Below are 22,868 nucleotides of genomic sequence, written 5' to 3'. Positions count from 1 at the left end.
TTATGTATTATTTGTGTTTTAAAATTCATATATGAAAGATTAAATGATTTTTATTGATTTGTCTTTTATCTCATCAAGATTTATTTATCTTGCATTTTTCAGAATATTCTTTGCAATTAATTTGGTGCATGAACTGTTGCTTTGATCCATTCAATCATACCCCTTCCTTTTTCTGAATTTCTCTTTCCAGATTCTGGCCTGGCTGTTCTTCCATATTTTTTCTGGAAGCCTAAGCTATTTCTTACTCGTTATTTCTTAACAAATCTCAGAGCAATAATTTTCAGCCGCTAGCTCAAAATATAGATTTTTCTCATGCTTACCTTAGTCTTATTCATGAGTAGTGTGAAGAGAAACAGCAGTTTCTGCACATCACAAGTTCGCTCCTGTAGTCTCATGTAAACTTTGAGAGGTTTAAAAACTGAAATTTCTACCAAGAAAGGTCAGTTTCAGTTAACCATTACACTTTCTCCAGTGTTGTATTCCTCTTGATTTCACAATGCATTGTCTTCCACTTCCAGTGGAGTATGAGAGACCTCGTCAATTAACAGTTTATATTTACAAAGGTATCGTACTATGGAGATTTTCTCTTGAGTGTAACCAATTCAATACAGTTGAGAGTCGGTGTTCTGTTGGTGTAAGTGGTGAGAGTATTCTCATCCTGTTATGAACTGAAAGACAAATATCTGACATTGCTGAGTTATGGGGTATAGGTAACCCACCTAAATGCATTTCATTTCTTAAACTGGGACCCCTCATCCTACTGCTTCCCAGGTGGTCTGGTGTTGGATTCAAGCTAGAGGACAAAAACTACCCAATGTAAGTTGTCACATATGATTAGTAGGGAGCTTCCTATCGTGGACTGGGTGATAAATTCTCAGTGCCTTCTGGTTTAGGATTTGAGTGAAAAACCACATTGCATTTATTCTTACTACTATAACCCAGATGTCAGGTTCCCAAGTGGCCTAGTGTTGGTTATTTGCTAGGTCTGCACACTGAGTTTGAAGTAAAGAGGAAGATTATAAATAGTAAAACACTGCTCTCTACTTCTCACACACATAATAAAATATCAAGACAAGTTTATTTTGATACTGTATTGTGTTTTAAATCAGAATAGTAGTTGCAAGGACTAAGTAAATGCTTTTCTCAATCAGCCTCTTATTGGTACCTGTAACCAGTGTATATCTCAGATATCTTATTTTGAAATCTCTCTTGGATGCCCCCTCGGTGTGGATTCCTCTATGTAGTGAGGGAACCTCCCATGGAAGGTTGTGTTTTTCAGTTTGACTCCTCTGGGATCTGAACATCCATCCATGTGTTTTCTGTGTGTGGTGACCCAGGAAGGAAAGGAAAGGATCCTGGTTGTTGAGGGGTCCAACCCTAACATACCACTTTAGCCTTGAATTCCTGTAGATGGGCAGCCTTGGGGTGGTCCACTTGTGCCAGGGTCAACCAAGTACCAGTGTTGGATATTTTCAACATGTGTTGTGGACATTGTATCTGATGCTGGCATTTGGGTATAGTGCTCATGAAACCCTGGCATTGCTACACCGTCCTTGTAGGTTCTTGCTGGTTTCTTCACTCAAGGAGTTTCTGCAGTGAGGCAAAGATGGAATTACAATGCCGACCAGTATCCTCATTTTGACATGTACATCACCACATCCACCTGCCACCATCAAGGCAGATTATTTTAATTGCAGGGCATGGCCATACATTCCAAACCCTCTCTGATGTTTCCAGTGTCAATAGTTCAGTCACAGCAAAGACCTGCTCAATTGACCCAGGGTGGAGCCATGGAGGTTGATAGACCTCTCTCAAATAAAGACAGTAAAGAAAAAAGATGTGGTCATAAACAGAAGGGTTATCTACCCAATTCCCACACACACAAATAAGAATGATACAATGGAACTATCGAGGTTTGCATTCTAATCTGGGTGACATCAAAACACTTATTGCTTTGTACCATCCTGTATGCCTTTCCTTACAGTAAACATTTCTGAAACCTGCTGATACAGTCACCTTTTGGTGGTTTTTCTTTGTACAGAACTGACAGGCTGTGTGATGGATGAGTGTATGGAGGGGTGGCACAGTTCAGAGCTTATACATAGTCTCATGAACCTTCTTTGCACCTCTGCCATTTGCAACTGTTTTTACTACATGCTTCAAAACTTCGTTTCTTACCAAAGCATCCCACCTAGGGTTGTGATTTCTTTCTTCAGTGGGTCATACTTTTTCAGAACAGACAATCTGCCATTGCTCCTTTTGGCCTTCGTATCCAGATGCAGTTGGATAAATTGGGTCTGTATCCACTAGTCAGCCCATCCTACCATGGCTTCTTACAGTCCCCAAATGTGACCTATCTATAAGTCATCTGAAGAAAGCAGACACTCTTAATTGGAAATACTGTCTATAATTTGCTGAGCATCCTACAAACCATCCTTCCATTCCTAATTATACAGATTGTTTGAAATCAGGTAACTGTGTCGGCTGTGCCATGGTTTTTTTTGTTTTGTTGCTTGCAGAATCTCCTCTACAGCTTCTGTGTTCACTGTTGAACTGTATGCATTTCTCTTGCCCTGGATCGCATAGAAGCTAAGCAGTACTCAAACTACACTATTTATACTGACTTGCTTAGTTCTCTACTGGCCCTGGAATCACTTCACGTTAGTTCATACCCTGTTCTCGCTGATATTCAAAACCAACTGGCCCATTTCTCTTTAACATTTATCCAATTTTCCTGGATATCGGGCCATGTTGGTATTTGTGGGAATGAGCTTGCAGTCACTGGAGCTAAATCTATCTGCTCTGGCACTATCACTGCTGTGCCTGTTCCATACGTGGACTATGGTTCTTTATTCAAGGCTCGGCTCCATTCCAGCTGGTAGTTGACTTGGTGTGAGCAACATGAAAATAAGCTTTTCCAAATGAAACCCTATATTGGACTTTGGCCATCGTGCTTCTGTTAGGATTGGAAAGAGGAAATTGTTCTAACTAGACTATGCATTGGTCACAGTTTTTTAACTCATCGTTTTCTTTTATCTGGAACTGATGCACCTATGTGTAGTCTGTGTAAAACTCAGGCCACAATAAGCCACATTTTACTTTCTTGCCATTGTTACGACTCTCTGTGATGGCACCATTTTAAGCATGTTCTGTCCCAAACTTTGACCATAAGATTAGACAGTGTTATTGGTGATTGTGACACAATCCACCTTGGAAATGTTTTTAGTCTTTTAAAGGACACTAATGTTTTTAATGTCATTTAAGTTTTTTAATTGATGCATTAGACCTTTTTTTTAGTATGATTTTCTTTTAAGAATTGCAATCCATCAAGTTCAATTTGAAATTAGAAAATGGCCTTAACGTCAAATAACTCGAAACCAGGACTGGAAAAACCAACTTCAGGTGACTAACGCTGCTGTTTGAACTATCCTTTAATCATCCTGGCAAGTTATTAAAATATTGCTACAAGTCTTTTAAAACTTTTATTACTTTTTGAAAATGGCCATAATGTCAAATAACTCAGGACTATCTGTACCATAACTGATAATTACAGTTATGGTACAGATAGTCCTTTACAACTTGTATTACTGTAGTTTTTCTCTTAACATTGTAGACTAGAAGTAAACATTGGTTTTATACAATTTATATTTTATTTTACCTTAATTTCCTTTTATGAATTTTACTAAATTTACTTTAATTTTAACTTTTACCAGATGTTTGGCACATGCAGCCAAGCTTCTTTGGGCCATAAAACACCAAAACAACCAACTAACCAACCAACTCCTGGATGCTGAAACCAATAATACAATTCTTCTCAGTATGCAGGTACTAAACTTGTTACTTGTGGTTACTCTGACCATCATTTAACAATTTTATGTCCCTGGAGCATTATCTGACTTGAATACAGAAATAGTCATTGCCAACTTTTGTAAAATATGCTCTGCATTAGAGCAGTCTTTAACCTTACCCCTCCTGTTCCTAGAGCTGCTCAACCTGTATCTCCTCTTCTCATTCTTGCTTCTTGACATTTTTCTTCCCAATATCACATAGTCTTTCACCTCATTGGTGACAATCTTGTCTGGCATGATCTAGTAGGTGCCTGTTTGTCTCACTTTGCCACTTTTGGTCTCAGTTTATGGTCAACAGATGGATTCTTCAGGTTCTCACTCATGGCTTACCTCTTCACTTTTCTTCCCCTCTTTCCTCCTCCTTCCACCCATTTTTACATTCAATGTCTGGAGTAGGCAGTCTCAGATTTCTTGACCAAGAACACAATTAAAAGGGTTTTTGCTCCTACTTTGGAATATTACTATTATCTCATTATAGTTACCATAAAGGCCAAGACAGGCATTTAGTTATTGACTTGTTTATCATCTGGTTTTTAGTTATCCCACTGTTGTAGATGGAGGGTTTCTTTTCTCTTCTTTGGTCTTTTTTCTCCAAGTATATAAATGGCCAAGGTGAGCATTTCAAATGTTTTTTTACATATACACTAGACATTTTCTGTGTTTTGTCCATCAAATTTCAATCTTCTAGCTCTTTGATTTTTCTTTTGGTAGTGTGTTTGCTTCTTACCTCTTCAGTCAAGTCATGGGAGCATTTGCCCATCATATTCATATATTGGGACTAGGGCTCCATTATTATTTTTCTTCCCTCTCGTGGGAAATTCTTTTTTTACACCTATATTATTCTGCAGGATGATGCTCATCTGAGCTGGCTGGTGAAATATTACGAGTTGTTACTCATGCTTGTCAGATATTTGGTACATCTGGGTGTGTTGAACTCCCATCTCAATCTGACGTAGCCTTCACTAGTTTGTCTATAAGCAAGTGAATGATTTGTCACAAGAATTTACACTTAATTTACACTACACATGCAAGGTTCTTTTGCTTTTGAAGTGTGATTTCCCTGGAACCACTTATTTATTTTGGTCAAACATATATGTGCTTCCTGCAGTAGGTATTCTATGTTGTCCTTAATGGTGAACTTTCTTCTCTTCGTGAGAACTAGTCTTGGTGGTTGTTTAATCATAATAATATCATAGTGGTCATAGAGATGCATACATGTCAAGCTGTAGCTTGTGTCTTAACAAGATAACCTTTTTGTGATGGATCATGGGTCAGAGGCGATCTCATCACATTTGTTGACTTGTATTCAAAATTTTAATGAATTATTATTTTATGAATTTGTGTCAGTAAGTTTGGAATCAAATTGTAGATTATAATTCAAACTTTAACATTACACATTAGTTAATTTCTTAATTTAAAAGTAAATATTAAAAGAACACATCTTAGTGCATGGTATAATAAATGCTTAGGGATCTTGAAAATAGATATCCATCAGCTGCCCTGTTGACATTCTAATGAAAGTATCCTTTTAGTGTGCTAGATGTAAAGATATGCCACTCTTAGACAAATATGGGAAAAGTGCATGGTATGATAAAGTATTTGATGACATCAAATGTTCATGAGGAAGGGACACCATGCAGTTTCAGTGTTCAAGAAGTTCAAGAAACAATTAACAAACATTAAGACCACTGTTGGTTTAAAGTTGCTGATGTTTGTTTACAAGAATAATAACCTGTTCACAATATAAAAATATCCAGAAGAGCGAGTGGATAGGTATATGGCAACTCATTCTTTACAAGATGATCCATTGAGATTCTGAACAGATAATGCACATTTGTGTGCATAACCCTGTAGATTGGCAGTTTCAGTATCCAGCAAGCCTCACCAGATACAGAAAATGTTAACATGTTAACCTTCCTTAGCTGCAATATTTAACATTGTTAACTTCTGATTTTTGAGAGAATTAGTCATTAAAACTTAGCAGAGTGATGTTAAATTATATTCTGAAGTGAGGATTTAAGCATTATTATACTTATGTTTCTGTGTTCCATGTTTGTTAGTTTCTGTAATTGTAAATAAACTTGAAATATTTGTGGCCTCAGATATAACACTTAAGGCCTTAACATTATTGTTATAAACATGTAAAACAAATACTGAATTATCTAGAATAATAAGTCAGGTAAAGCTTCCGCATTACACAACATTGTTGCAAAAAATTATTGGTAAATAATATAAGTGAATAGATATTTTATTGTTTGTATGTCCTAATCAGTAAAGTTACCTTGCATGTATGATATTTTCAGGTAGAACATGTATCCTGAGATTTATTTAGTTTAATTCACAAAGAAAAAATTTATTTACAATCCTACACAGCTGTAGGTAGTTATGCTTGTAAACAAAACAATCCACTTGTTAATTTTTGTCTTCAAAATTTTTCTGCCTGTTTTAATGATTTTTTTCTATTTCTACCCATCATCTCTTGAGAACATATTATTCATATATTTATTTTTCAGGCTTTTCCTTTGGTTTTTGTACAAGCCTTGGACCTTAGTTGAAATCTTATGTACTACAACAAGTAGTTTGATCATTTACTGATGAAAAACAGCTATAAAGTTGAAATATGTTTGGGTGCTAGAGATATAGAATGAATTAGACTATCATATAATATTTTAAAAATCATTATTAGAAGTTTTTAACATAGTTATAAATATACAATGTTAGGAGAAAATTTTGTAATAATTTAGTACAAGTAGTTTATCAAGACACAATACAAACATAACATTGAACAAAGAAGACATCCAACTGAAGATATATTGAGGTTTAGTAAAGGTATTTTGTTGGTGTCTGGTTCTATGTTTAACATTGTTTTTTTTCTTTTTGTTAGATATATTGTGGATTTATTGAGTTGTAATGTTTGTAAACAATAATAATATAGTTTTATTAAATAATAAAAGGTTTATTATTTGATAATCTATGGAGTTTGTTTAAAGGTGAGTGCAAAATATTTGGATAATTAAAATATTTATGGAAGTCTCTATGTTAATCAAACAATGTAAAATTATGATTGTTAAAAATAAAAACAGTATTAACCTTATTGGTGAATGGTGGTAGTAAAAGTTAAATGTGTTCACAATTTTATTTACAGTATATTAATGTGGGATTACTACATAGTTAAAAAAACAACTGTAATGACTGAGCAGTAAGAATGTTTAGTTTATGTAAGTGATACATTTGCTAAGTATTATGTTTTTGGGGAAAAAACTTTCTGCAGAAATAGTTTGATTAAACTGTGAAGAAAACACAGGCATTTTATTCTTCCTTGTTCAGACATGCCAGTAAGGGTTATGCATGAAATTGATTAATGAGCCTATAAATTAATTTTATAGCAAATTGCAATAATCATCTAGTTCTGCAGTTAAATTGTTAACATTAATTCTAGTTTTCCAACACTGAATAAACAAAATATACTTCATTCTGAGTTTTCTGCTATTTGAGGCAGCACTCTAAATGATAATATTTTGTGCTTAGTTCCTTTCACTGTTTCTGAAGAAATAAAAGTAAAACATGAGGCAGGATTGATAACTGTTGAAGGTATACTTTTATACCCCTGTTGCAAGCAACTGCATATTATAAACTAAGGGAATGTAACAGAATAAAAATTCTATAAACTGAGACAACTAGTTAACTAAAAATAATTTTAATGACATTAAAAGGTAACTTCCATAAAAATTAGTTGTGATTTTTATTTGAATGTTTTTTTCTGATTGTACATTACATATGAATGGAAGAAAGAATAATAATAAACAAATTAAGCACAAAAATCTTAAAAGCAGGGGTTTTGTAGATTATTTATTTTCTCCAAAGTTATGCACTTGTGGTAAATGTAGTAAAAAGTGGTCATGACAAATATGTTTCCAATTTAAGCAAGTTGTTATTTTAATATAAACAAGCTGACAATAACAAGATTATTCATGTAATTAGTATGTTACTTTCTTTTTGCTAATTTGTTTCTGTTTATGCATATTACCTATATATATAAATTATATACCTATATATATTCACTCAAATCTATTTTAAAAAGGTAATTCATTAATATTTAATTTTGGTGTGCTTTATTTAGATAGATACCACCAGATTTTAACAACCATCAGTGCTATCTCACAGATTACCAACAAAGCAGAGAACTCAGGTTTTTGAATCTGTATTTTAGATATATTTTCCTTTCAGTAAAGTTTCAGTTAAGTCAAAAAGAAATAGAAAAAACACAAATTCATACAAATACTTAATGACACAATTTACAAAACAATACAATATAAGACAATTGGGAAGTGATTTGGATATATAAGAGCTAGTGAAAACTAATAAAATAATAAGGATCTTGTCATTATGTATGTTTTCCTTTTGTAAATTAAACTAAAAAAGATAATAGTAAATGATAAACAGCTCAAAGTTAAAACAATAAAATAAGCTTGTGATAAAATTCTGAAATCCTACTTGGTTTTTAGTACAGTAACAATTACTTTAGAATACCTTTTACTTCAGTACAGGAGCAAATGCTGCATTTTTATGTGAAAACACATTAAACTTTGTTTGATTAAGGTAAATTAAAATAAGTAAAGGAAAATCTGAAAAACCAAAAGGTCTTTGCTGAATTCTCATAGATTGTGGAAATGCAAAGACAAGGTTAAATCATTCACAAAAAGGAACTTTATAAAATTTGAAGACAAATTCTATCTGGAAATCTGCAGAATATCTTAAGTTCTCTGGTACAAACATATATTGAAATATGTTAATTATCCTTAACATTTATATCATAACCAATCATACATTCCACACTAGTTATCTTACTTAATTAGCAGGGTGTGTGCACCTAAATGCTGCTTTAACTATCAGTATAAAAAAAAAAAGAAACCAAAAAATGGTTAAATATACTTTGGCAGTCACATAGAACTATGCTAGCATGGTACAGATTGCTTAACGTAATAACTCATGAATGTCTGACTGTGTCTAAAAGCAGAATTAGAAAATCAATATAATTTTAAGGACCTCACTTCTTAACTGAGTGAGTGAAAATCATATAATACATCTGTGCACTACACTAAAACCAATGTGTGTTTATGTTAGTTTATTAATAACTTGAAATTTAATCATCACTTTTTTTATACTCAATTTCACATAGGTGTTGTAATGTTTTTGGCTTATTATATTCATGTTTTAAAATCATATTAGTCCAAATTTTTGTTTTCATTATGCAGGATATCAAAATGTCTTTAGTAGATCTTGGAAAGCAGCTTTTGGAATCAGCTAGAAATGGTGAAACAGAACAGGTGAGAAACCTGATGGCAAGTGGAGCACCATTTACAACTGACTGGGCAAGTTTTTTTTATATTTTGTCTTGCATTCACATGTGCAGGAAGCATATCATTGAATTGAGTTAATGTTTAAGCAAGAGAGTTAAAGTAATAAAAAAGTGTGTATGCCATGACCTTTTTAAATATACTTTCAAAATTCAGTTGAACTACTTTGTTATCAATGTATGTCAGTAAACTTGACATCAAAACACAACTTGTAAATCAAATTTTAGTATTATATAAATTTTATGTTCAAAAGGGAATATTTAAATGAATTCTCATTCTTAACTTTTATGTGTCACATATCACTTCTTTGCTATAAATTGCTCATTGTATGGCATTATTATTTATGGTATTGTTTTCTAAGTTCCTGAAGCCTTTCAAGCTTACAGTACATGTCTCTGAGTTACAATGATAATGTGTGGCAGTTGTTTTTCTTTCTTTAATCAGTTATATGCCATAAAGTGACACTTATATGTCCCCCCCCAGTATACACTATCTATAGAAAAATTGTAAATAATTGTTTGACATTTGCTATTGAAATTTTTAGAACCAATAGAAAGAAAATATTTCAATTTGCTATCTTACATATAAGGCTATTTCTTTCTTACAATAGGTTTCGAGTTACTATGCATCTATTTCTATTTGATACTGCAAGATAGTTACTGTGATCCACATATACCTCAAAATAAAGTAAATTTCTGCACTTAACAGTGATAAATATTGAATTGGCTTTAGTCAAATTTCACAGAGAAAGAGTCAGACTATGAAACTACTTAGAATTACATATTTCAGTGCTTTATAATAGTTTTAATATTATTTTTTACTGCATATTAATATTTTAGATTCAAAATTGATTATTTAAAATGAAGTATACTTAAGACACCTACAAAATAATAGGGTTAACTTTCAATGAAGTTTAGAGAGTGAAAGCAGCACTAGTTTCCACAACTAAGTACTATGTACATTTTTGCTTAATGCTGTAAAAGTAACTAAAATATCAGGCTTGTCTTATTCAGTTAAATAAGGAAAATTCAATAAATTAAGTAAAAATTTATAATTTGTTATAGTTTGGCTAAATGTGCTGGTAACTTGGAGATTTGAATTATATTAGTTTTAGCTGTAAAAATACATAGAGGGTAATTTAGGTTTATTTCACATTTTTTGATGATGGTCACTAGATATATCAGATGAATGAGGCTGTTTTGTATTAGGGTACAAAGAATAAAAATTTTTATTGAAAAACTTTTCCTATTCATTTATGAGATTCTAAAGGTTTTGACTTCATAAATTTATTGACAAATATTGTTTTATTAAATACTCTGTTCAAAATCTGATTTTTGTGTGAAAAAATAATTGTAATGTTTAATGAAAGTTTGTCAAATTTTTGTGAATATTCACTAATTACATTAAAAACTGGGTATAGCTTCACTGTTTCTTGGTAGTTGCAAAACTGGTTAGAATTAAGAAGTTAATTTAGAGAGGTTTAAGTTTTAACCTTCCATTCTCTAGCACAGATTCATAGCTAATATCATACATTTTTACTCTCAGATACACTAGTATTCTTTAAGTGTAAAAACAATATAATCAGTCTGAAAACAATGTTAAAACCATTTTCAGCATAAGACAGGTTGCATTAACAGATAAATGCCTTAATAATAGCACTTAATAAATGCAGCTGATGCATACATGAAAATTTTCACAACTGAAGTAACACTTTGTTAAAATTCCAGTAGTTGGTTCATTTTTATAATTCTATAGTATTTTTATTCAAAGTCAGAAATATAGTAACAAGGAGATTTTATAGGACTACCCTTTAGGTTTTAGGGATATTCTCAAAAGTGTTTAACTCTCCATCAAAAAATTGAAGTCTTAATTTGATATCTTTTTTCAACTACTGATGAGCAGTTGGTTAACTGTTTAGTTGACTTTAATTGATAAATAAACAGCAATATTTTTAATAAAGTACATGAAGCATGCCTTTGTCTCTAATGAGTGATTTGACAAAGTTGAACAATGTATTTGTTAATGTTTACAGAAAGCAGTATAGGGATGTTTTGGGACTATTTTAAGACTAGGAGATATGTCAGTTGTCACACTAAAGAGAAACATTTTGGGAGCTACTGTAGATATCAGTTTCTGCATTCAACAGTAATAAAGTAATGTGAAACTGAAGTGAGAAGAAAATTCCAAAAAACTGTTTCTAATTTTTCAGAGGGGGGGGGAATACCCATACATTTATAATTATAACTGTCAGTGACTTTGATAGTAAACAGATGTAACTGTGACTTAAGAAATTTTCAGATATGTACAAATAGTTCTGTATGTAAAATAATGTATGTTTTAAGTAATTTCAGGGTTAATTATTGTGGCTAAGTGAAGCTATACATAGTTGATTATTTAGAAATATTTTACAGAATATCAGTAGAAATAACTAACAAAGCAGAAATATGGTAATAAATATAAAAACAAATTCTCTATTCATCATCTAAAATATAGTGAACTACCAAAAAAAACGTAAAGTTTTTATTTATTGAACATAAATTATCCAATGATTGTATTATGAACCAAAATATAGAAAATATGAAAGATCATAAATGAAAGGTTTTTTCCTTTAAAAAAACCGTATATCTGGAATACACACTCTTCACTGAAAAGAAGTAAGAAAAATGATGAAAAATCAGCATTTGTTATACCTGCTATTTTTTGCAGTAATGTTTGTATTTTTGACTTGTTTTTATTAAGAATATTGTATTTAACCTATAATTAATTTACCTGTTTCATTGCTCATCCATTTTCTGGGTAAATTATCTGCACTAAAAGTAAAACTGCTATAGTAATAAATATTTATTACCTTTACGAGATTGAAAAGAAGTTAGATTTTTTATTGTAACAGATTCCTTATGTGCTAAAAATGGCACAGTGTAGAAATCATTACTCTATAAACTACTCACCTTTCCACAGAACTGATAGCTATTACCTTGTGTCGCTGTTAGAAAGATCTCTGTGCATATGACAGGCTTTGGACAAAAGTCTCATTCCATCTTTCAGCATGTACTGCAATAGTCTTTGATGCAATCAACAGTGTCTAGCTCTACACTGAAAGTATGGTGACACATTTTTCATTCACTGTAGACCCCATGAAAACATAAGTTATTAACCGTAAATTCACTGGAGACTAAGGCAATGCAGCCTCTAAACATGAGTTAAGAAATATATTTTTTCCCTACTTAGAGGTATAAGATTTCATTTACATGACCCCCAGAGTTTCCAAAGTGGATATCAAAAGTTCTTTTTAATATAAGCTAGTTACTTGTATACTATTTTTCACTTTCTCTGTGACACTATTAACATTAGCTCTTACTGTTAACTTGTACTATATAGTCTATAGTACATTGCCATGAAATGTGCAAAATTAAGACATAGGAAAAATGTACACATCTTTTAATATTTGATGAAATCATCTTAAAACATCTTTTTTTTTGCATGTCTCTATAATTTCACATGTAATTTAATAATTAATTATTTTTTTCCTTTCATCCACCATCTTATTTATTTTAACACATCAGTGAGCATCCTCAACCAATACTGCCAAATAGTGGGCAGAGGAACTTCAGCCCTTGGCATATCATGATGGCATTTGTGTATTACACTGCCTCTTGTGAATAGAGCAGATGTTGATTTTAAAAAAAATTATTAAACCTTTCAAATATGCATCTAAAACTTAAATAACACTTATTTAATCCTTTTGCTATGAGCTCGGTATAATATACGTAAGTTCGTCTACACATTTGCACACATTAAGTATTTACACTATAACTTTTGATTCAGCATGTGTATGTTCACAATATTTGGTAGATTTTTTATAAAGATGACAAGTATTTTGTGTGCAAAAAAATCAAATTTTTTAAATGAAATATGTTTGCAAAAATAGTTTGTTTTTTTCTTGTACTAGTCTGAGTGGAAAGAGTTGAATGGCCCCACTGTGTTTGATTCAGTACATGAACTATATGTCGGCAAAATAAAAAGATACGAGGTTCTTTTATTTTCCAGCTTGTTAGTATTAGTAATTTGAGTTCCTAATTTTTAAGAAACTAGAGATTTAGTATTTTGACATCATAAACATATAATTTTAAATGGTGCTGCATTCATCATACTGCATGACTCACTAGCATCTAAATTTAGATGTTTTGTTTTCATATTTACTTTTAAATTAAGAAATTAACTCGTATATAATATTAAAGAATGAATTATAATCTACAATTTGATTCCAAACTTGACATAAATTCATAAAATATTAGTTCAATAAAACTTTGAATGCAAGTCAACAAATGCAATGACATGGCTTTTGATCCCATTGCAAAAGGGTTAAGTAAAATGTAAAAATAAAACCTAATTACAGTGTACTTGTTTATCTAAATACTGTATTTTTAGGTGAGAAATAATGCTAAAGTGACAGGAACAAAGCAGCAACAGTGTTGAAAGTAGTTTTATTCTTCATGCAAATTTTAAATTAACAGTTAATAAAACTTACTTCAAGAAGTTCTCTACCATTGGTTATAGTCATTGAGCTCAACTAAGTGATAATTAGCTGAAAAATTATAACTCACTGGTAGAAAGTGAGCTTGGTTTCTGTCAAGTGTTCAGATATTTATTTCTCCTTTCTATGAATGTCTTATAGAACTTGAAAGAAGAATGTTTAAATAGAGTAATTAACCTAGGTCTTTTCTACATGTGGAAGGTTAGCATCTGTTCAAACTATAAAGATACAAATTTGACATTTTTTGAACTTTGCAGACAATGGGAGAGCAAAACTTTTTAAAGAGTTTTCCTTTAAGGTTTCTTTTGAAATAAAGGAAGTAAAATTTTGAACTGTAATGGGAATTTTAAGACTTATTTTCATGACAAACATTGATTATAAGATAGTTTAATTAATATTTAAATGTAACTAATGAAAATCTTGTGACGTGCAGAAGAGTCATTGTAAAAAAGGAGTTCAAAACTGTTCATTGTTACCTCAACCCTGCTTGGCTTTATTTTCTAATTATTAATTATGGAATGTTTGTGCTTATTAAACTTAATTTTCATTCAAAGTGTAATTTTTCTTACCTTCATTTTCTTTACTCCAAAAAAAGAAATCTGTGAAATTTTAACATCTCAATGAAAACTTATGATACAAATTATTATCTTTGATTTATTTTATTAATAAAATATTAATATTTCAGGACACATATTACAAAGTTTTTGATACGGTTTCTTTAAGAGCACTATTTCCTTTGTTATTAACCTAATATTTGGGTTTTGATTATTAATGTTCAATTTCATTATCACAGGAACGACCAAGGCTTACATACCATTAGAATACCAGACCTTCTTTTAAAGAGAAAAAACTAAACTGCTTCATGAATCAACTTGACTCTGATGTTACATTTTTGAAACCTCTCAAGGTCTTGACATTTGATAACAGGGTTACGTTTTCCTATTTAAATTATGACCAAAGGCACTCTGACAGTTAATGATGTTAATACCATTGTGTTTCAGGTTGTTGACTACCTGCTTTTGTTGCTTCAGCTGAGTCTGTCTTGTCTTTTGGCAGTTTTGTCGTGCTCTTCCCACTGCCTGCTTTTGATTCTTTCTTTGTCAACAAGGAACAGTTCTTTGTTTTTTGGTACTTTATTTACCCAAGGATATCTTATTTATTGCCTTCCTCTAGTTGTCATTTGCTGAACTTCAAGTTACTTACTGTATAAGCTGTTTTTTTTTTTCTGATTGTCTTCTCTTGTTCTTCTCCCCCTAATATTTGTGTTCATGTTTATACCTTTTCTCTTGAGTTTGTACTGAATCCCAAATTTTCATCCTCCCAGAATTATTCTGTGGCAAAGGGTTGTGATTCTTTTTCTTGAATTAAACTTGAATCTCTTCTTCTAACTTGGAGATCTCCTTCTTTTCATTATTTGTCTCTTCCCTACTCTTAGTCTGCTTATCTTCATTTATTTCTTGCTCAGCATTTTTGCTATCTGTTTATGCTTCATATCCACCTTAATCTTGACCGTTGAAGTTATTCTGCAATACTTCAATTAATTTGATTCTCTTGTTTTTGGGATTTACTTGGTTTGCATGCCATACTTTCTGGAGTCACTTTTCTCAGTTTCATCTCAGAGATCACTGTGTTCCATCATTCTTTTGTGATAAGATTTTATGGGAATTATTTATATATTGGAAACTCAAGTTGATGTGCTTTTTCAGCCCACTTTGATTTTCTGCTCTGTTTAGTCCAGGGAAATCCAATATATCTTGTCTTTGGAAGGCTTGTATAGAAACTGCTTTCTTGATACTTTCCATAGTCTCTCCTCTCAGAGGGCTGCGTTTTGCATGTTACTAAATTGATTTGTTTCAGGAACCATCCTTTGCATTCAGTCCAATAAGATCTCTGCTCTTTCATCTTGAACACTTATGAATATTAAGAACCAGATCATTCCCAGTTGCTATGCCACCCAGGTGGGTCTTCCATTTTCATTGGAATTCAGTTGGATACATATTTTCTCCCTGCACCTATTTATTCTGGTAAATACTTCTCTAATGTTATATGGCTTGACTTATTGTCTTATCCACACCATGAATACATGTACTGTCAAGCTCCTTAACCCTTTCACTGCAGGCAAGTTAAAGAATGCATTTTATGAACATTGAGTTATTTCCAAATGTTTTTAAATAACTTTACTGTTACTTATGTTAATGAAATTTACATCAAAATGTGGTCTGTAATTTAACTCTTAATATTATGTATGTTTTAATTTTGTAACTTGAGAACATAAATAAAAAAAATGCTCAATTATTTTATCACACCTCACATAAACAAATACAGTAGATAACAAATTAGAAACTCAAATTTAAAATATAGACAAGTTAGAATATAGTTATAACAATGTGTACAGTGGTTAACAAATATAGAAATTAGAATTTAAGATATAGACAAGCCAGCAAATAAAAACTTCCCACTTCTTTGATTTGGTGAAATAATATATTTAGTCTATCTAGTACTATTCCATTCTTTTGAAACCTCTTGTCTAGTCCCACCTACTTCTTTTGACTGTTTGCTACTAAGAGAAAGAACATTTTCCTGTGTATGTAAACCTGACAGTTGTTTGTCAATATTTTGAAGTAGAAAGTCGTAATTTCACCAAAACTGTTGAAACATGATCACTACATTGTTGCACTAAAGAGATATATTTTAAAGCCATGTATAGCTTGTTTATAAACCCACATAAATTAGAGTTTTATATGCACAATTATAATAAGTTGACAATTATTTTATTTTCTGAAATTTATATTTGATGCCTATAAAAATTAATATCTCTTCATCCTCTACCCAGAACAAATTATACAGAAGCACAAAATCTTACGACACTTCAAATATTCAAAATTTTTTTTTCAAAATATTTCCATTTTGTCTTCAATGAATTAAAAAAAATACTGAAATTTAAGCTTTTGCAAATACATAACATTTACTGGTTGACAAATAAAGTTACTGAAAGGGGAATAATATTTTATAATCAAGCACACAAATAGCACCTTTGTATGCCTATATGACATACCACAAAATTTCAAATATGTCAAAAGGATGATCAATATTCAAACACTTGCTATATTTATTGGATCAATTTCAAACCATATAATAAACATTTTCAAAAGTTCCCTGTTGATACTGTGGAAGGTCTACAGACTTACAAAGCTAAAATCAGGGGTTTGATTCCCCTTGGTGGACTCAGCAGATGGTTCGATATGGCTTTGCTATAAGAAAAAACATATTTTCAAAAATTCAAAGTGTAATTATTACTCTGAGGAACTCTTACCGTAAAAACTGTAAGATATGTAAGCTAATAACTTCTGTTTTACATTGTGTTTTTGCAGCATGGATTATGTCAGCTTATTTCTTCACAGGTCTTTGTTGCTATTGATAGTACTGTATTACAACATCATATAAATATTAATGGTTGTTAGTTTTTTTCAGCTATTTCTACTTTAGTTGTCGACATTAAGATAAACATAGTAAAAAATGTGAAATGTTTAGCAGTTCAGACTCTCAAAAGAAGTACTTTGAAACTATGACTAATAATGAAAAAAGGACACTGCTGCTCATTTTATTTCTAATTTTACAAGTTTTCATTATAATTTGAAGATTTGTCTACTGGCTGAAGAATCAATTATGTTATTAGGGTAGAGGTAATAACAGATTTATATTTTTTTTAGGTTTTAAAAGTTGCATAAATGAAATTTGAGATTTTTAACAAAGAAAAAGTATTTTTAATCTTAATTTGAAATTTACTTTGCACTTAGACCAGTGAAAAAAATCTATGTTCTCAGGTGGATATTTTGTAAAAAAAAATTAAAATGCTGATTTTTGTACACTAATGATATGTAATGTTTACTAAATGTTTGCCAAATTTTGAGAAGATGTGCATGTATGAAAAATTATAATATAGGAAACTGTAACTAGTACAAAGTTATTAAGAGTCCATTCAATTCAAACAGCCCTATGTTGAGAGAGTTAAAACGTACAGGCTGGTTAAACAATGTACATTCTGCTTACCTATGCAACACTTTACCCCAAACAGGAGATTTTAATAGTATATTTTGCTCTGTTACCTGTATTGAACGTACAGTATTCCCTGCATCTTTTGGTTGGTTCTGTTAGTTTATGCTTTCAGCCAGAACTGGACTCATCTGTCTGTATGTGCTTACCCTCCTTTCCGTCTTCTCCCTTGCGTTCTTGCTTTGATAAAGGATACAACTTCTTGGGTCCTGTTGATGTGCCATCTCTTTGGCTGAGACTACTCTGGTTTCCTTTGCTTTGTTAATTAGCATTCAGCCTCCTCCTTTCTTCTGCCTCATTCATGCTCTCTCTTGCTTCAAACACATTTTTTTCACTTAGGAGCATTGTCCCTGTATTATCATTCATGGAATTTGTCAAATGCATTGCCCATAGGGCTGGCTTTTCTGAACATTTAGCTCTTTTCTTGTCCCATTCTTGCTGTCCTTCAGTTTTCTCTATCAAATTTGACTCTGGTCCATCTACTACATTTCTCTCCTGTAGTCCATCCTACTGTTGCTCATTTCTCAGCCTTTTTCATGCAGTTGTTTGACTGTGGATTGTCAGTTTCCAGTATTGTTGGTTATTGGAAAGTTTTTATCTATCACATTTTGCTCTTCCCCTTATCAATAGTTGTTGTGTTTTTTTTCCTGCATGTTCTCCACACTACTCAGTTTCTGACTCCTTTGTTTTACTTCTATGTCTAATTGGGACTGTAGTGTACTTTTACAGCCCTTAAACATGCTCCATTCATGTTCTTTATACCTTATTTTTTTAAATACATACTTCCTTTTGTTTTTGCTTGTGGGCATTATTATTCAGATATATGTGCCTCTCATATTTTCTGTACTCATCCTTGTTATATTTACATCTCTACTCTAACCAGACTGTTCTGTCTAAAACTTTGCTGCTTGGGAAGATTTTTTTTTCTCTTACATTCTTCCATTTGACTTGTTTTTCCTGTTACCACCCAATGTTTCTTCTTCTGTCCTTTTCATTTTGTTACAGTCCTTCCTTCCTTCAGTGACTATCTCTTATTTGGAACTATGGAACTTAATGTGGTTTTACGTGTATTCACACATGCTCCATTCAAGATGTTAGTTTCTTGTTCCTTGTACTATCTTTCTCTTAAGACATACTTCCCTCTTTTTGCCTAAGGTTGTCACTATTCTGATATACATGCCACAGGTGTTTCCCACATTCTCTTTCACTGTACTTCTCTATCCAGACCATGCTTTTCTCCTATTACTTCAGCTGCTTTGGAAGGTGAACGATTATTCTTTTTTCTATCTATTCTATTTCTCACCTTAATGCCCATTTGGATCTGGATCATATTCTGTGCTAAGTGTGTGCTGTTTGGTATTATTTAGTACTTACGTTCTTTTTTGGGGCTCCTGCCATTGATTGTTTCTTCCTTTTGATCCCTCTTCATCCAGGAACCCCTTGCTTGCTACCATTACTTAGTGGTTCAGTCAACTTCTTTACAAGATGCATTTTTCCCTCAGTGTTGATACTTGAATAGTTTTTCACTTTTCTTCACCTCATCACTTTCTTGCATCTTGTTTTTGCAGACACTAAGATATGATTTGTCAAGCTGCTATGTGGAAGACTCCTCACATATTTATTTTACATTATTTTTATCACCTGACTGTTTTGCCTCTTGTATGATTTTGACTCTCTCTTGCTGGTCTCTGTTCTTCAATCTATGCATCATATTTGAAAAGAGTAAGAAGTAACTTTTATTTTTTGTTTCCTTTTTTCCCTTTATGTAATTCCCTCTCAAGGTGGCTGTGTATTGCCTCCCAGAGTATGATTATTTCCCAGAATTCGCATTAGGCCAGTGTTAGCAAAAAGTGCTCAACCCACCTGCACTAGCTATACCACTGTAGAGATGGGATTTCCCATTGGAACAATAGAGGTATCTCTATGGTATTACAATACTTAATTGCCCAATTCAGACTATACCATTCCTTGGACTATCATGTAAAAGTCAACACCAGAGAAGTGTCTGTTTACTGCTTTAACTTGCTGATTTCTAAAAGTAAGCTTTTGTTATCACCCATTGCAATGTCTCTAGTAAAAGCCCTTTCTGGCAGACATCTGATAGGGATGCAGGCACTTCTGCAGAACTTTTCACTGTACATTCTCTCTATCACCCCCGTAAGTGAAGATAAGGAGACTCTTGCTACTTTTTGAAGTTGTGGGTCTTGGAAAGTTCTTAACTGTGTAGTGCAGGTAATCCCACAAATAGCTTGTGCAGTGATAATGTTCTCTTGCAGTGATAATCTGCCCAATTGAGTCATGTTAAGACTCTCTCCATATGGTCTGATCATACCCTAACCACACTACACTTTCTGACTAACCAACCAATTTTTTTGCATGTGGTTGATTGGTTGTAATAAAATCTGACCTTCCCTGAGACATATGGAGCACTTTTTCCTTTCAAGATAAAGAGTCCACTCTGGTTGACAAGACATGTAGTCTTCCATGGAGCCTTTGCTGTCAAATGTCATACTTTATGGGTTTTCTATTTTAATGCTCTCTGAAGAAACCTCATCTAGGTTTAATGTATACACCAGCCCTTCCACTGTATCATTATGGGAATCCACTTATCCTGTGTGAGAAGTAAGGTATTATCTCAGAAATTAACTTTTTCTTTACATGAAAATGTATTTTCTTATTCCTTCATCTCTACACACTTTTCCACCCTTCTTTCCTACTTTTAGTGCATTTTCAGCATGCACTTGTGCAATTTATGTTAAATACATGCTTTTTAGGTGGGAATTAGTTTGTGGCTTGTGGCAGGCAAGTCTCTTAAGCATGCATGCTATTTTTGGTGAAGCAGTATCTACCAGATATGTGTTTTCATATAATGAAAATGTTAACCTCTGTTAGTTTAAAATAATGAAATGGTTTTCCAGGTATTGCATTTTGTTATGTTGTTAATTTCATTTATTAAGTAATGTATTTATCTGAAGGGCAGTTTTATTTTTGTTTCTTTTTTGCTTATGATTGTGTGTACACACACACACAGGTTGAGTATGTTATGTGATTTTGCAGCTCACTTCAGTCACACTCTTATCCAATGTCTGTGCATATTTGCAATAGTTCTTTAGTGTATTTTCTGTTGGAAAGGATTCTGTCTAGTATACAAAGATAACTCTTTTTCCAATACTCCATACACTAGTTCAATTGCACAGAAATCTTTGGGAGCTTCCTATAGTTACTTCATTGTTACATTTTCATAGGAATAGTTGCTTGAGGTATTGAATATGCCAAGAAAGCAGCTTGTGTTCATGTGTCTTGTGCCACTTTTCTGGCAGATATTTTCCAATTGTTTTACATACCATTGCATTGGACATGTGGCAGTTTTTGTAAGTGACCTTTGTGTTTGTGAATTTTCTAATGTTACAAGATGCTGCATTTTGCTTATCATGAGATGTAACTCATTGCAAGACTCTTTGGATAGTCATGGATTTCTAAGATGATCCATATTTCTTTGCCTTTCAAGTAGAAGTGCTTAAGTTTTAAAACTATTATCTGAACACACCTTAAAAATTATAATCTAAGTGTATGGGAGTATCTAAGTTATAATAACTTTTCAGTGGCATCATATTACCTTTAAAACATGAAACAGTGTTAAAAATGTAGTTTTGATACTTGCTATTCCATTTGTGCCAAGTGTTTTGTGAGATACTTATTTGGTAGCAGAAAAATTAAAACTTTAGGTAACAGAAAAATTCATAGGGTACAAAAATTAACTTATTTTTACACTCTTGTGATTTTGAATTCACAGTGAATAAATGAAAGAGGGATGTGGAAAGAAAAAGAAACATTTTCAGTTGATATGATTTTTATTAAAATCTCTTAGGTATGTTAGTTTCTAATGCTTCTCCAGGTTTTGGCATTTACCCAAAAACTTTTGTTAAATTATTGTACCATATATATAAATAACTTTTTCATAAAACCTTTTGTTTCTCATTCTCCAATCCAACTAAAGAATTTTTATATTACCATAAATACCTGCATATAGTGCACCTCCATTTTCAATGTGCAGTATAATGTTTGGCATCACATACTAATTAAAATCAGTATAACCATCTGTAGTGCACAGAGAATCTAACAGCTGATTAGTCTTTGTATAATTATGATCACCTGTAATTTATGTACATTTTTTTAAAATAATGCCCTAAATATAAAGTACAGGAAATTAATTATGACTGAATATTACTGTGAATGTATGGTAGAAATGGATAGAAAAATCATGTATGGCAGAGTTAAAAAAAAAAATTGTCCATTTATATTTTGACATATTATTAGCAGATACTAGTATATAAACCATACAGTTCTTATGTTTGACAATATTGACCAATTACGTATGCATGACTTGAAGCCGAAAAGATTAGATATCAGGATTTCAGACATTTATTTATTCCTTTTCATTTTGTTCTTGACTTTGATTATTCAACAGAAGCAATGATCTCATTAAAATATATGTTGAGGCAACATTCTGACTGAGAATTTACTGGAATACTACTATTCCATCTTTTAGTGTAATTTTCATATTTAAGCCCAAATATTTTAGTAAAATGTGTATGCATTATGTGCAAGTATTTATGGTAAATTATGGGCTTATTGGGAAGTGACTTATTGGAGAAAAGTGATTTAAAATTCTGTATTGATGTGCCTATGATTTTGAATCCTCAATGGGCATGTGTTAATGAATGTGGAGAAAAGAAATGTGTGAAGTGATATGAATTTTCATCTTTCTAGCTTGGAACATCCCCATTACACATAGCTGCTCAGAATGGGCATGTTTCTACAGCTGAACTACTTCTTCGAGCTGGGATTAGCCGTGATGCACGCACTAAAGTAGATAGAACTCCACTACACATTGCAGCTCAAGAGGGTCATTTAGATATTGTTGAATTACTTCTAAAACATGGTGCAGATGTGGATGCAAAAGATATGGTATGGCAAATAGCTCATGAAGTTTTAGTTGGATATTAATACCATTATGTATGATCAAAATTTTTTATCTCAATACCAATTCTGTTTACTTTAGTTCTTTCTCATTTT

At 32.1% G+C, this 22,868-nt stretch overlaps 1 protein-coding gene across 5 annotated transcripts in view; it reads left to right on the top strand.

The window, feature by feature from the left end:
• LOC143255313 (uncharacterized) overlaps window positions 1–22,868 on the top strand; it is a 111,653-nt gene that overhangs the window by 2,714 nt on the left and 86,071 nt on the right. For 3 of the 5 annotated variants that reach the window (XR_013030544.1, XR_013030542.1, XM_076510776.1), the window contains exons 2-3: window positions 9,078–9,220; window positions 22,563–22,760. Coding sequence is in view for 3 of the 5 variants with exons in the window: in XM_076510776.1 (XP_076366891.1) it covers window positions 9,078–9,220; window positions 22,563–22,760 (341 nt within the window). In the remaining 2 variants the exon portion in view is untranslated. The remainder of the gene's footprint in view (window positions 1–9,077; window positions 9,221–22,562; window positions 22,761–22,868) is intronic. The other 2 variants (XM_076510778.1, XM_076510777.1) reach the window with 1 other exon arrangement.

The sequence above is a fragment of the Tachypleus tridentatus genome, chromosome 7, assembly GCF_004210375.1.
Source record: "Tachypleus tridentatus isolate NWPU-2018 chromosome 7, ASM421037v1, whole genome shotgun sequence".
NCBI lineage: Eukaryota > Metazoa > Arthropoda > Merostomata > Xiphosura > Limulidae > Tachypleus > Tachypleus tridentatus.
Note: the sequence above shows the minus strand (reverse complement) of the source record. Positions and strands in the feature narration are given on the sequence as shown.